This window comes from Eleutherodactylus coqui, chromosome 13, assembly GCF_035609145.1.
Source record: "Eleutherodactylus coqui strain aEleCoq1 chromosome 13, aEleCoq1.hap1, whole genome shotgun sequence".
Taxonomy (NCBI): Eukaryota; Metazoa; Chordata; class Amphibia; order Anura; family Eleutherodactylidae; genus Eleutherodactylus; species Eleutherodactylus coqui.
Genome location: NC_089849.1, coordinates 73,765,384 through 73,779,006, shown reverse-complemented (window position 1 = coordinate 73,779,006; position 13,623 = coordinate 73,765,384). Strand labels below are relative to the sequence as shown.

The following is a 13,623-nucleotide window of genomic DNA, read 5'->3' as shown; positions in this document are numbered from 1 at the left end:
ATAATGTGGTTGGGAACAGCCTACAAATGTGACTGTTTCAGAAATCCTGGCAACACATCTCCAGGCACCAACAATCTACCCGCAATGAAAGTCACTTAAGCCACCACATTTTCCCAATGATGGCAAAATATTGCCTTCTGCTATGCTGAAGAGTGATCAATACATTATCTAAGACCAAAGCATGAAACGGCCATCACTGGTCACAAGAATTCACGTGCCCGATAATCCTAATGCAGCGATCACTCCGTATGGAACGGGATGGAAACAAGCACAATACAGAGCACTTTAATAGTGGCACCATACAGACATTTCTTACGTAAGACTTATTTGCACATTGCAAGATACAATGGGGATGATTTATCTAGTGCCAGGAATAGGTGGAGATGTTATCAGTAATAACTAATAAGATTCCCGCTCTCAGTTTTCAGAGGAGCGTTGGTTGATTTGAAAAAGCAAATGCTTCTCATTTCACTACTTTTAATAAAGCTTCCAAAAGTAATTTTCCAATCAGCTAAGAAGCACGGTAACAGTAGACCTAATGATTATTTTCTTCAGGCTTACTTGAGAACGTGTTCCTCTGGAGACTTTTTTTGGTGCACTTATTTTAATTAAAGATACAGTATTTCATACAGGGTTATTACAAATGTTCTTCTCATTTTGAAACACTCATAACACACGTTTAATGACACTCGGATACATACATTTGGTATCAATAAAAACAGAAACTCATATAGTTTTGTTGCACAACATCAAAATTATTTTCCATATCATGAGCCTCCTTTGTCACTCAACACACACCGATCCTGTAGTCAAGTTCCTGCAAGACACGTTGTAGCGTATCACGATTGACTGATGCAATGACAGAGAGGAACATTTACACAATCTCAAAAAGACATTTTTAAATCAGGGCTCCCATCCCACCTCGATTGATGACCAAATCACCAGAGCCACCAGGATACCCAGAAATCAACTACTCCAATACAAGGAGAAAGAAACAAAATGGGCCTATACCTCTAGTAGTGACCTGCAATTCACAGCTAGAGGTACTAAGGAAGACTGCAAAGAAACTCCACCATACCCTACACAAGGATGACCATCTGAAAACCATATTCCCGGGCCCTCCCCTTCTGAGTTATAGGCAACCTCCAAATTTGAAGAACCTTATAATTAGGAGTGCATTGCCCTCAGGCACACAAAAAGGAACTTATCCCTGTAAGGTAAGTATCTGTAAGACCTGCTCACATGTACTGACCACGGACAGGATACAAATCCCCAACACACAGCGGGACTATAAGATCCTGGGACAGTCACATGTTCCACGTCTGATGTTGTCTACCTGATCCTGTGCAGTAAATGTCCTGTTCGGGGGCTTTATATCGGGAAATAGGATAAAAACTGAGAGCCAGGATGAGATCTCATCGCCACACAATTACAGAGAGAAAGACTGAACTACCTGTGGCAAAACATTTTTGTAGTCAGGGACGCGACATGGAACAGATGAGAGTTATTATACTGAAGGGCAATTTCAAGTCGCAGCATCACAGAAGAATTTAGGAGTACAAATTTATGATCATGTTTGACACCCTCAAGAATGGATTAAACTTCAGCCCTGGATTCTTACATAAGTGGAAAATATGAAAGGTCTGAAGTAGGTCAAGAGGGATGTCCTCCTCCAAATGATTTTTTTTTTCTTTTGCTTTAAAACTTCATAAAAGTTCAGAACTTGACTTGTAATAATGTTGCCATCCACTAGGTCCTGCATCTCCTTCCAGGTGCAGGTTGAAGGAGAGATAAGACACATCATAAAACTGTCCTGAGCTCAGTGGACTGATTTACGATGTATGTCTCCCTCTGTTTGTTTGTTGTTTTAAGTTTTGAGTGCAAAAAAGTCCCAAATTTCCGTGTGTGAACATTTATTTAGATCAAGAGGAATGTGTTCTCCTCCCCTCTGCATCTGTATGTTATAATTATGTGCCATTCAAACTAGTTTTTTTCACTAGCCTGACGAAGGGGGCGAAATATCCCTGAAAGCTTGCTTGCTGTAACATCATGCATTTTTGTTAGCCATTAAAAGGTATCAAATCTACAAAATTACTTGGTTTCTCACACTGAGAACAATCACACATTCCATGATGCCTACTCACAGATCACGCATGATGGCTGGTAAGGGTGGCAAATAGATTATATCTTTAACTCTCCCCCAGAGAATAAAAACAGCACAAAATGTAATGTTTGAGGAATGTGAAGACCAAGGACTAATTCCCAGTCTTTGTCACAAGGCGTGTATAAAGAGTCTAACTTTGGCTTGAACGAATGCTACCTTCCAATAAGTGACGCTGCAGAGGTATTATTCCATCTCTCTTATTTGCATATTACCCAGAGGAGCATGAATGGCCTTTTGAGTCTCTTCACTAACCATCTAGGTGCTCTCCCTAAGAAGAAAAGATAGCATTTCTGACCAAGGAAGAAATTGTTACAACTTGCATGGCCAATCCATCTGTTTTGTAGATGCCTGTGAGCTCACTTCTGACTTTATTGTAAAAATGAGGGGTGCCGCAGTCCGTTGGAAGATAAAACCTGGGTCCTCCTGTTCCACCTGCGGCAGTGGCCATATCTGTTGCATGTCCAGGTATGAAATCCCGGTGATTGTTTCCTCATGGGAAAAGAAGGGGTCGTAGACTTTCCTACAGGTTATAGTGCAAAACACATTCACCTTCGGGAAGTCGGCCATATGCTCCATGTAGGCAGGTGGGTTCTCCCTCCCCAGATTCTGACATTATGTCTGTTAACTGTGCCTGAAAGGTGGCTTCATCACTAAACATTAACCCCTTAAGGATATGGCCCTTTTTTTTCCATTTTCGTTTTTTCCTATCCCCTTTTAAAAAATAATCTCTTTTATTTATCCATCAACGTAGCTGTATGAGGGCTTGTTTTTTGCAGAATGAGTTGTTTTTTTCAATGGTACTATATATTGCCCCTCATCAGTTTGCGGTAGGTTTCTGGCTTGGCTAGTGAGAGGCCTATAGATGTGGGTCAGGAAGCGTATTGTTTCTGTTTAGGGAGAGCACCTAGAAGGTGTGAGGAGACTTATAAGGCCAGCCGTGCTCCTCTGCGAAATATGCAAATGGTAAGTAGGAATAATACCTCTACAGCGCCACCTATAGGAAGGCAGCATTCCTGGAAGTCAACGTCAGGCTTTTTCGAAAAGCCTTATAACTATGACCTTGAATTATGAGCTGAAGCCAAAGTCTTCTCCTCAGTTACTAATATAGTTACCAATGCTCTTTACTCTTAAAGATGATCCCCAGTAGCTTTGTCCAGTTCCATACTGGCTTCCTAACAGCTGCAGTCATTCCTGTAGCTTGGAGCCCCCTAACAGCAGGTTCACACAGTCACACAGTTTGCTCTGGGCAGCATCCTAGATTCCTTTCTCTGTCCTGGTGCCTAAGCTTCCCCTTCTGCTGGAGCTTTGTGCAGTGACCGACCCAGACTTAGGAGGTATTCAGCAGTGAGGGGAAATAAAATGGTAATCACAGTGGCTCTGCTGCTCCTCCTAGCACAGTAAAAGCATGCCCGTTTTAGGGTCAGACGACAGCAGTGGTAAAAACAATAAATGAAATACTAAAAATGTAATAAAAATAGGTAGCTGTTGCAATCTGCTATCCGCGGAGTCAGATAGGGTAAGATGGTGATTTGTTGTGATGACAGTCTATATATGGGTAGGGACTAGAGATGAGCGAACCTACTCGTTTTGAGTAATTACTCAATCGAGCACCGCGATTTTCGAGTACTTCCGTACTTGGGTGAAAAGATTCGGGGGGCGCCGGGGGGCGGGGGGAGGCGTGGCGGAGAGGGGGGTAACAGGGGGGAGCCCTCTCTCCCTCTCCCCCCCACTCCCCGCTGCAACCCCCCACTTACCCACGGCGCCCCCCGAATCTTTTCGCCCGAGTACGGAAGTACTCGAAAATCGCGGCACTCAGGCGAAAAAGGGGCGTGGCCGAGTAGGTTCGCTCATCTCTAGTAGGGACCCATTCCGGACAGAAATAATATTTATAAAAATTGGACAACTAAACAAAAAATGGGGGTAGTAGTCCTGACCCTCCTGCAGTGTTGGGTGGTATCTCAGTGCAGTTGTTGTAGGCGGCAGGAAGCAGACTTTAGATGAAAGCAATTCCATATTTTATTAAGTGAAGAATCTTCATCTCTCTTGCGCAGTTACATCAACCACATCACAGTGACCCTGTTTAAATCACAGACTTCACGTGCATCTTTTACTGTGGACTTAGGGAATGGGAACTAGATAGGGGTTAACTGGTGTCTCGCTACTGTTCCTTTCTCCTCCTAACACATCAGCACATCCTTGATTTTCTTACTTTCCTCCTCTTTTTATTTCTCTCCTTTCCATTAACTGGCTAATGTAGAAGTTCTCTTTAGAAGACTTTGTTAAAGATGTTCTCCTTGTAACTCCCCGGTCTCTATCTCTGGCTATCTTCTCTCTCTGGGTTCCAGAACTAGACTGCCTAACCCCGCCCACTCATTGTCTTTTATACCTTCCTGTACAACCAATCTTGAACTAAGGAAGAGCTAACTTGCCAATCCCTGGACTAGCTAAGGGTGACTGACAGGTGTGAGAGCAGGTTAGGGTGCATTCTGCATAGTCATACAGTGCTAGGTGGTAAGAACACTGAACATTAACACATTATTAACCATGTAAAATCATATACACATAATTATACACAAATATCCACACATCACATGAGATAGTAATAGCAATGCTGTGGGACCCCAACTCTGGGGTACTACACTTTGCACTACTATCTCCCTTTGGGCAGCAATCAGACTCTGCAAGCCTCGATGACCTTGGTCTCTCTCTTAGCCTCTCAGCATCTTGCACTGCATCTCACATTTCCTGGACTTCTCTGTGACACAGAGCTGCTAGTAACTTAAAGGGGTGGTCTCGCGAAACCAAGTGGGGTTATACACTTCCGTATGGCCATATTAATGCACTTTGTAATGTACATTGTGCATTAAATATGAGCCATACAGAAGTTATTCCACTTACCTGCTCCGTTGCTAGCGTCCTCGTCTCCATGGTTCCGTCTAAATTCGCTGGCAGCTTGCTTTTTTAGACGCGCTTGCGCAGTCCGGTCTTCTCCATTCAGCACGAGCCGCTTCAGTGTGCTCCCCGCTACAGCTCTTCTGCGCATGCGCAGACGAGCTGTCACTGCTCGGGAGCGCGCTGAAGCGGCCATTCTGCACCATCCTCTGTTAGAGGAAGGTGCAGAAACTGGAGCTGCCCAGCGGAGAAGACCAGCCCAGCCCAGCCCAGCCGCCCCGAGAAGCCTCCCAGGTAAGTGATGGGTCGGGGGGGGGCTGCCGCTGCGCCGGGGGGGGCTGCCGCTGCGCCGGGGGGGGCTGCCGCTGCGCCGGGGGGGGCTGTCGCTAGGCCGGGGGGGCTGCCGCTGCGCCGGGGGAGCTAGCGCTAGGCCGGGGGGGCTGCCGCTGCGCCGGGGGAGCTAGCGCTAGGCCGGGGGGGCTGTCGCTGCGATGGGGGAACTAGCGCTGGGGAGCCGGGGGCTAGCGCCGCTTACCTGCTGCCTGGCGGTGGGCGTCTGGTCGGCGGCTGCGATGCGTCCGGTTGCCATGGAGACACAGCTGGCGGCGTCTCGGGAGCGCGCACGTCGGGCTGAAGCAAGGGCTGTACACTTTGGGAGAAGAACCGGCGGCCATCTTTGGAAAAGTTTTTAAAAGTTGCTGAAACGCTGGAACAGTGAGTAGAAACCGGCTTTAAAAGTCATTTAAACGGGTGCTTAGTTTTGTATGCTGAATAAGGGGGACTGGGCAAAAAAAAAAATTAACTGCTTCCTCGAGACATCTCCTTTAAGACCTGTGGATGGGGTAGACTCTTTCTCTACTATCCCCTGAGCTGACTCTTGGCTCGTGACATCATAGAGGCTGTGTAGACCCCTTATAGGTAGCCCCTTACATCGAAACCATAGACATGAAATTGCTACAGTCAATCACTAGCTCACTTTGGCCAATGATTAACTGCAGCAGACACATGTCACGTTGTTTGGATGTCATCGCTGCTGTAGCCAGGAAGGGAAGTGCAGCAAGAAACTGGGCATGGGTGGAACAGGGGCAGCAGAGGATTGGGTTAGGTGAGTATTACAATTTTTTTGTCTTTCCTGCACTCTGAGCTGATTTCAATTTTTTCGGCCTGGATAAACTTTTAATCTATTATTCTATCACTCTAACCATCTTAGGTTGGAGGCACATGTGTTGATAGAGTATAGCTCCATTTAGACAGGACGAATGTCTGGCAAACGATACCCGAAACTCGTCTTCGCACATACTCGCTCTCATGCTGCTGCACTGGTGCTAGTATCGCTGGCTCACAGCGGGGTGGCTGGAGGAGATTTCTCTCCTCGCTTTCCCCCGCCCCGCTCCATTGACTTTACATAGCGGCCGTTCAATACTGAACGGCTGCTATTTACACTGAACGATAAGCGTTCAGTTTATCGTCTATCGTCCATGGTTTATGCTGCATAAACGATGGACGATCAGCTGAACGATCATCGTTCAGTGTAAATAGCAGCCGTTCAGTATTGAACAGCCGCTATGTTAAGTCAATGGAGAGGGGCGGGGGAGCGCGAGGAGAGAAATCTCTTGCAGCCTCCCCGGCACCCTGCTGGCTGCTCTATGCAACAGCATGGGAGCGAGAGTATGCGGGGACAAGTGTTGGGCATCGTTTGCCCAACATTCGTCCCGTCTAAATGGAGCATAAATAAAGCACACCAGATAGAAGAGAGATTGTATCTTAAAAGGAACCGGTCATCACCTATGAGCACCATAACCTAAGTTATGGTGTTCATAAGACCACTTCCAAGGAGTCCAGAGGTTTATGTTTCATACTTACCTGGATCACCCATGGAAGTTGGTGCGCATGAACTCAGATAGAGAACAATGGGAGTGCACATGCGCAGCCTGCAGGGATAAGTCCGCTGCACTGTTAGCGCACCATGGGGGACAGCGTGGGAGCAGGGAGCTGTGTAAGTGTAAAATGTACATCCCTGGACTCCTCGGGACCTGGCCTTTGTGCACCATAACTTACTTTAAGTTTTTTATCGGTTGTGACAGGTTTCTTTTAAAAGTAGACCCTTATGGGTAAAAGAAACTCAACCGATAAATATTTCCAATTTTTTTTATCATTTCAGATTATCGAAAGCTGCTGAATAGTATGGATACCGGCATATTAACTTCTGGGGACTCATTTTATGTCCGCGTAAATCTTTCAATGCCCGCGCGTTTTGAGGGTGGCCTGCAAGTACAATGTGGAGAAATTTTACATATCACAGATACCATGTACAAAAATCGTTGCCAGTGGTTTGCTCACAGAGTTAATGCTTACACTATGAAGGATGGAGAATCAGGGATAATTCCCAACTATCGACAGTAAGTATAGAAAATTTACTGCTTTACAATAAAAAAAAAATCATATGCTTTTGGATAGTTTTCTTTTTCCGTTTTATAGTGAGTTGTTTTATTCATACCCAGAACACATATGAAATGGGCTAGTAATTTGACATGTGATATTTAATACCAGCTTCAGAACTTTCTAAATAAACATTTTTTAATCCAATGTATGGGTATGTTATTTATACATTTCCACGATAGGCCTTACTGCTCAGTAACGGTGACTTTTCAGAATAAGTTGCCATTTAACACTGTATATTATATAACTTGTGTTGGTCAGTTTTCCAAGCGGGCTCCATCTCTAACTCTTAGCTTTCCCTGAGCTGGTAGGTGAAGACCAGCTGCTATGATGTCTCCCATACACTGCACACAGAAAGTAGAACAGATTCTACTCCCCTATCTTTATCTCACATGTGTAGAGAAGCAGCAGCATGGAGAACATCATGAAGAAGTACTGAGCAGTTTAGATTTGATTTCAATAGCTGAGAAGGTAAAACACTATTAGCTGTAGCAGCATGTCTGGTGTGAAACTCCCCTTCACTCTTCCCCCTCTCCTCTTCATAAACTTCTATTGGCAACATGTAATCTGATCTGTCAGTGAGATGTTAGTCCATTTTGTCTACGAAGACAGATTTTAGCAGAGTGAGTGAAGAGTTTAGGAGAGAGAGTATGTTCTTTGGCGTCCTCTTCTTTGCGACCCACTAGCTGTGCCAAGGATCAATGTTGTTTCCAGAGAATTGGCTCTCATAATATGTCTAAACTTTGAGAGTCGTTGTTTAGTGATTTTGCTCTCTAGCGATATCTTTGGTTTGATACGCTCTAGGACCATCTTGTTGGTGACCATTGTCATCCATGGTATACGCAGTTGGAAAGCATCAATTTTGCTGATTTGTCCAGCTTGTGTCACAAATGCCCAAGCTACTTGAACTTCGTCCTTGTTCTTCCCTGGTGGCTTGTTGGGTGGTTTTTGGCCATGGGGGCCCACCTTCCGGCACCATGTTTGAAAATGCTTTGCTGTGATCCATAAAGTATATTGGCAGAAACAGTGGAGTAGTTTGCCATTGCTTACTCCACCCCTCCTCATTTATCCGGGCTTGGGACCTACACAGCTGGGTTAGTTTTCTATATATTGCCCTCTTAATAAATTATGGCTGACCACGGCACAGAACAAGCAGTTTTACCTCATGCGAGCAGGACCCTCATCCCTACTGTTCAAATAGTTTAATATTACAGTATATGTAATGTGAGTTTGCCCAAACATGTACCCTTTGGTGTGTAAAGTGCTGTAGAACATGTTGGCACTGATTAATTGAAGATCCTTAGGATTACTTTTCTCTGATATTACATCGTTTCCTATATTTACCTGTACTACTGATTTATGCAAAGTTTGTTGAAAGGTTAGTGACCATTTAAGAAAGAAAGATTTACATTTCAATGATACCTGGTTTTGTCTTAACCCATTAACAACCAGTGACAGGTATATACATCACAGACAAGTGTTAGGTTACACTCTGTGACAGATATTTATGTGACAGTGATCTTGTGGGTACTGCCCATATATTACAATCAGTGGCTCGAAAATGGGGTATGGTGGGTAGATTTCACATATCATTGGAGACATCTGTGGCAGCATCATTTCACATTAACTCTTTAAGGGGTCGTCCGTGACTTTTACTATTGACTACCTGTCCTCAGGGTAGGTCATCAAGAGTTGAATGGCAAGCGCCTGCCACTTGGGAACCCTGCCGATCAGGGGTTGTCCAGGACTTTTACTACTGATGACCTATCCTCAAGATAGGTCATCAGGAGTTGAATGGCAAGGGCCTGCCGCTTGGGAACCCTGCCGATCAGGGGTTGTCCGGGACTTTTACTACTGATGACCTATCCTCAAGATAGGTCATCAGGAGTTGAATGGCAAGGGCCTGCCGCTTGGGAACCCTGCCGATCAGGGGTTGTCCAGGACTTTTACTATTGATGACCTATCCTCAGGATAGGTCATCAAGAGTTGAATGGCAAGGGCCTGCCGCTTGGGAACCCTGCCGATCAGGGGTTGTCCGGGACTTTTACTACCGATGACCTATCCTCAAGATAGGTCATCAGGAGTTGAATGGCAAGGGCCTGCCGCTTGGGAACCCTGCCGATCAGGGGTTGTCCAGGACTTTTACTATTGATGACCTATCCTCAGGATAGGTCACCAATAGGGATGAGCGAGTATACTCGCTAAGGCACTACTCGCTCGAGTAATGTGCCTTAGCCGAGTATCTCCCCACTCGGGGGCCGGCGCGGGGCGGGGAGCTGCGGGGGAGAGCAGGGAGGAACGGAGGGGAGATCTCTCTCTCCCTCTCTCCCCCCCGCTCTCCCCTGCTCCCCGCCGCAACTCACCTGTCAGCTGCGGCGGCCCCTGAATCTTTAGGGACGAGCAGGTAGATACTAGGCTAAGGCACATTACTCGAGCGAGTAGTGCCTTAGTGAGTATACTCACTCATCCCTAGTCACCAATAGTTGATCTGCGGTGGTCCGCCAATTCGGATCCCCATCGATCAGCTTAATGAGAGCAATAACATTTTGTTCCACTGGCTAACATAATACCGAATTTGTTTTCTATTTAGGTTCCCTTTAAGGAATTGTATGTGCAGTCTGAGACCTGTTCTGTTGCTTGCGAATTCAGCTATTAGTCTTGATGATACGCTTTCTCATACTGGCCGTATGATGCAATTACCTGGACATTTGTAGAGAAGGCCGGGCACAAGCAATAATCACTGTTCCTGATGATTAGACAGATTCCTGCTGCAAATATAATAAAGCAGATTACAGTTCTGCATCCCTGGGTCTAGAGATATAATCTTATTTAGGAGACTATCGAACGAGCACATATGGACCTGCTAATGTGATGTGATGCTGTGCTCACTGCACAGATATCATGGATTGCTATCATAGCTTAGTAAGCTCCGTAGGAGAAAAATGGAGCTCTGATTCAATATTGATATTTTCTAAAAAGAGATTACATCAGTGAGTTGTCCTGGGAAGAAGGGGTTAAAAGATTAGAGCTAGGCGTCTCTAGTCTGATGGAACCAGAGAGATCTGTTCTAAGACAGGGCCTCAATTCCTTCAGTTTGAGTGGACTTTGTGAATCGGAATATAAGTCTATTCACACGACCGTATGCGCAAATACGTTCGCTGCAGCGCAACGTATTTCTGCATGACCGCGGTTGGACGAGGTACATTTGTGCACGTGTTTGCACAACATACTGTACTTTTTGCGCAAGCATGACCAGTTAACACGAGTGCTCAACACCCCCCTTTCCGTGGATTAAAAGGCTATCAGCCTTGTGAGTCTAATCTCCGCGCAATACAAAGAGAATAGAACCCAATGGTTTCATTCTAACTTCCATTTTTGCGCGTGCACCTAGCACGCAAGAGATAAACGCAGCATGCTCTATTTTAGCACGCATTTGAGCACCAAAAGCCCCATAGAAGTCTATGGAGGTGCACAAATGCGCACCCAATACCTGCATAATTGCGCATTATACTGCGCAATTTCATGGGAAAAAGAACACATCTGGAACTAATTAGGCTACATGGCCTTTTAAATCATGAGACGGATGTGTCCCATATGAAATGTCTCTGTCAGTGCATAAAAGTAAAGTAAAAGCACGACTTTCACGGTGCAAATACATTGTGCTAACGTGTGCGTTTTTGCACATATGCCAGTGATAAGCAACCCTAATGATACATTGATATTCCACCCTGCAGCAGATACTGTTCCTTGCATGAATAAATGGTAAATGGGGAGTAGGTTTCAAGTTAACTACTGAGCACGGGTGCTGATTATGGTCCAGGGCTGCCATTGTGATCCAGAAGGGTTACTCAGTGATGAAAGGTGGTGGATAGGCAATAAGAGAAACAGTTAGGTATTCGTCCCCTGGACAGCCAGGATACAGAACTCTCTTAACCCTTTCCAATCCACTGTCTGACCTCTGAAGACAATATAATTTAAGGCTGTACAGCTCCGATGTTGGAAGACGTCTGTCGGGGCTCTCTTACTGTATATTGCCAGCCTCTCTGCTGTCTGAGCCTATTCAACGTGTCACCTCATGCAGTACTGGCTTTAGCCAGCATATAGCGCCATTGAATAACACCAGAAAAAGAGTAAGCCCCCTAGGAAAACCAGGATACGAATTGGATTAGAAACCACTAAAGAGCCTTTTAGTTTATAAGTTTACACTGTTCAGTTCTGCGTTACAGAAATGTATCCTTTAATTCCCGTGTTCTTATGTAACAGGGCGCAGCAGCAATTAATAGCATCCATCCAGCGCATGACTTGGCAAAATGGGATGCCACGTATGGTGAGTAGTAAAAGAAGTGATGAACAATTGCATGAATTAGGCTGTTTTCCCACAGAGCACTAGAGGGCTGCACTACTGCACCAGAGATACAAGTAGATACAGAATACGCAGTTCTTGCAGTTGTTTTAGCACAATCGCAGTTTTTTATAGCCATTATCCCAATCATGATAAAACTCATATAGTTATAAGCAGTTTTGCTTCAGCTCCCCTACACCCAATTCTGCCCTCAGCGTGTCCTCGAAAATCCTCTGCATGTGAAAAGGCCGTTGTAAAACCCTGTTCACTAGCACTGTACTGTAAGGCTGCTCTCACATGGGCGCTTGGGGACTGTGTATTGCATGCATGTAACACGGAGTACACAGTAAAGCTCCATTCACACTGGCAGTTCGGTTGCAATAAAAACGCACCAAAAAGTGCATTGGTGAATCCATGTGTGTTTTTACAATGTTTGTAGTAAAATGTGGCAAAAAACGCATGCAGATTTGCAAATGCACTTTTTGGTGCGTTTTTATTGCAACCTAACTGCCCCGTGTGAATGGAGTCTCAGGGCGGTGTGACACAGCCGTGTTTGTGCAGGTATTTGCGCATGCAAAATCTGAGCACGCTAAATACAGAGAATAGAAGTCGCTGATTTCAGTGGGTTCATTTCATGTGCGCGCAAACAAACAGGACCTGCTCTAGTGCTATAGATGTCAACGGGAGGGGAAGGGTGTGACACTGCACAAAACACAGGAAATAGAAGACATCTTACTTGGCTTAAATAGCCATTAATTCCCATAGTAAGGGTGTGTCACGCATGCTTGTGAACTGGCCTTGCATGCGCAAAAATTACAGTAATATGCGCAGACACGGCACAATGTGCTGATTATGGTACTCTTCAAACCTCGGTCATGTGCAAATACACTGTATTTGTACAAGCGCTCGTGCGATGCCACCCTTAGGGCTCTTTTACACGGGCGTTAGCGTTCTTATGTTCGCCCATCGGCACCATATGCGTGAACAGGCACACAAAGCTAACATTTGTGCGCCCGTTCAGACAGCCCGGGTCTGGCACATATATGCCGAGACCGCAATGCCGTTGAGTGGAGGGAGACAGTTAAGCTCTGTAAAAGCTGCCCCCCCCCCCCTCTCGCCAGCTCTTGGCAAGGGAAGGAGGCGGGATGGGGCGGAAGCTAGTGTGCTAAGCTCCCGCCCCTTGTCCGCCACTTGTTGGCAGCCAGCAATTGGAGAGGCGAGACAGGGTGGGAGCTTAGCAACTAGCTTTGCCCCCTCCCATTGCAAACAACCAGCAAGGGCGGAGAAGAGGAGAGAAGGGGAAGGGAGTTTAGCAGTCACACTGCTAAACTCCCTGCCACCTCCCTTCTCCAGCCGCTGTCATTGGCTCCCATAGGTGTCTATGCAACTGCCGACGTATTCCAGACAGAAAGATAGTTCCAGGACTATCTTTCCTGGCCGGCGTAAAAGCGCCTGGTGCTACATTGGCCGGCCAGGTGCTTTTACACCGCGGAAATACGTCCATGTGATCTGATGCATTGGAATCCAATGTATCAGATGGTAGCGTATATTGGCCGCCCATGAAAATGGCGGCCCATATACGCTCGTATGAATAAAGCCTCATAATGTGTTTTAGATACCTTTGGATACTTTTTTCAACACATCTGATAATGGGGCATGGCTTCACGGAAGAGGGGACATGGCGTGTAAGTGAGGTTGTGACCCTAAAACTGCTCCAAATTTGTAGCATAATTTGACATAAACTAAGCAGTCACTGTGATAAATTTACACTATTTAATTAATAAAT

General features: G+C 45.7%; 1 protein-coding gene across 3 annotated transcripts in view; it reads left to right on the top strand.

The window, feature by feature from the left end:
• CARD14 (caspase recruitment domain family member 14) overlaps positions 1-13,623 on the top strand; it is a 91,923-nt gene that overhangs the window by 66,431 nt on the left and 11,869 nt on the right. For all 3 annotated transcript variants that reach the window (XM_066586777.1, XM_066586776.1, XM_066586775.1), the window contains exons 15-16: positions 7,218-7,455; positions 11,759-11,822. In XM_066586777.1, the coding sequence (XP_066442874.1) occupies positions 7,218-7,455; positions 11,759-11,822 (302 nt within the window). The remainder of the gene's footprint in view (positions 1-7,217; positions 7,456-11,758; positions 11,823-13,623) is intronic.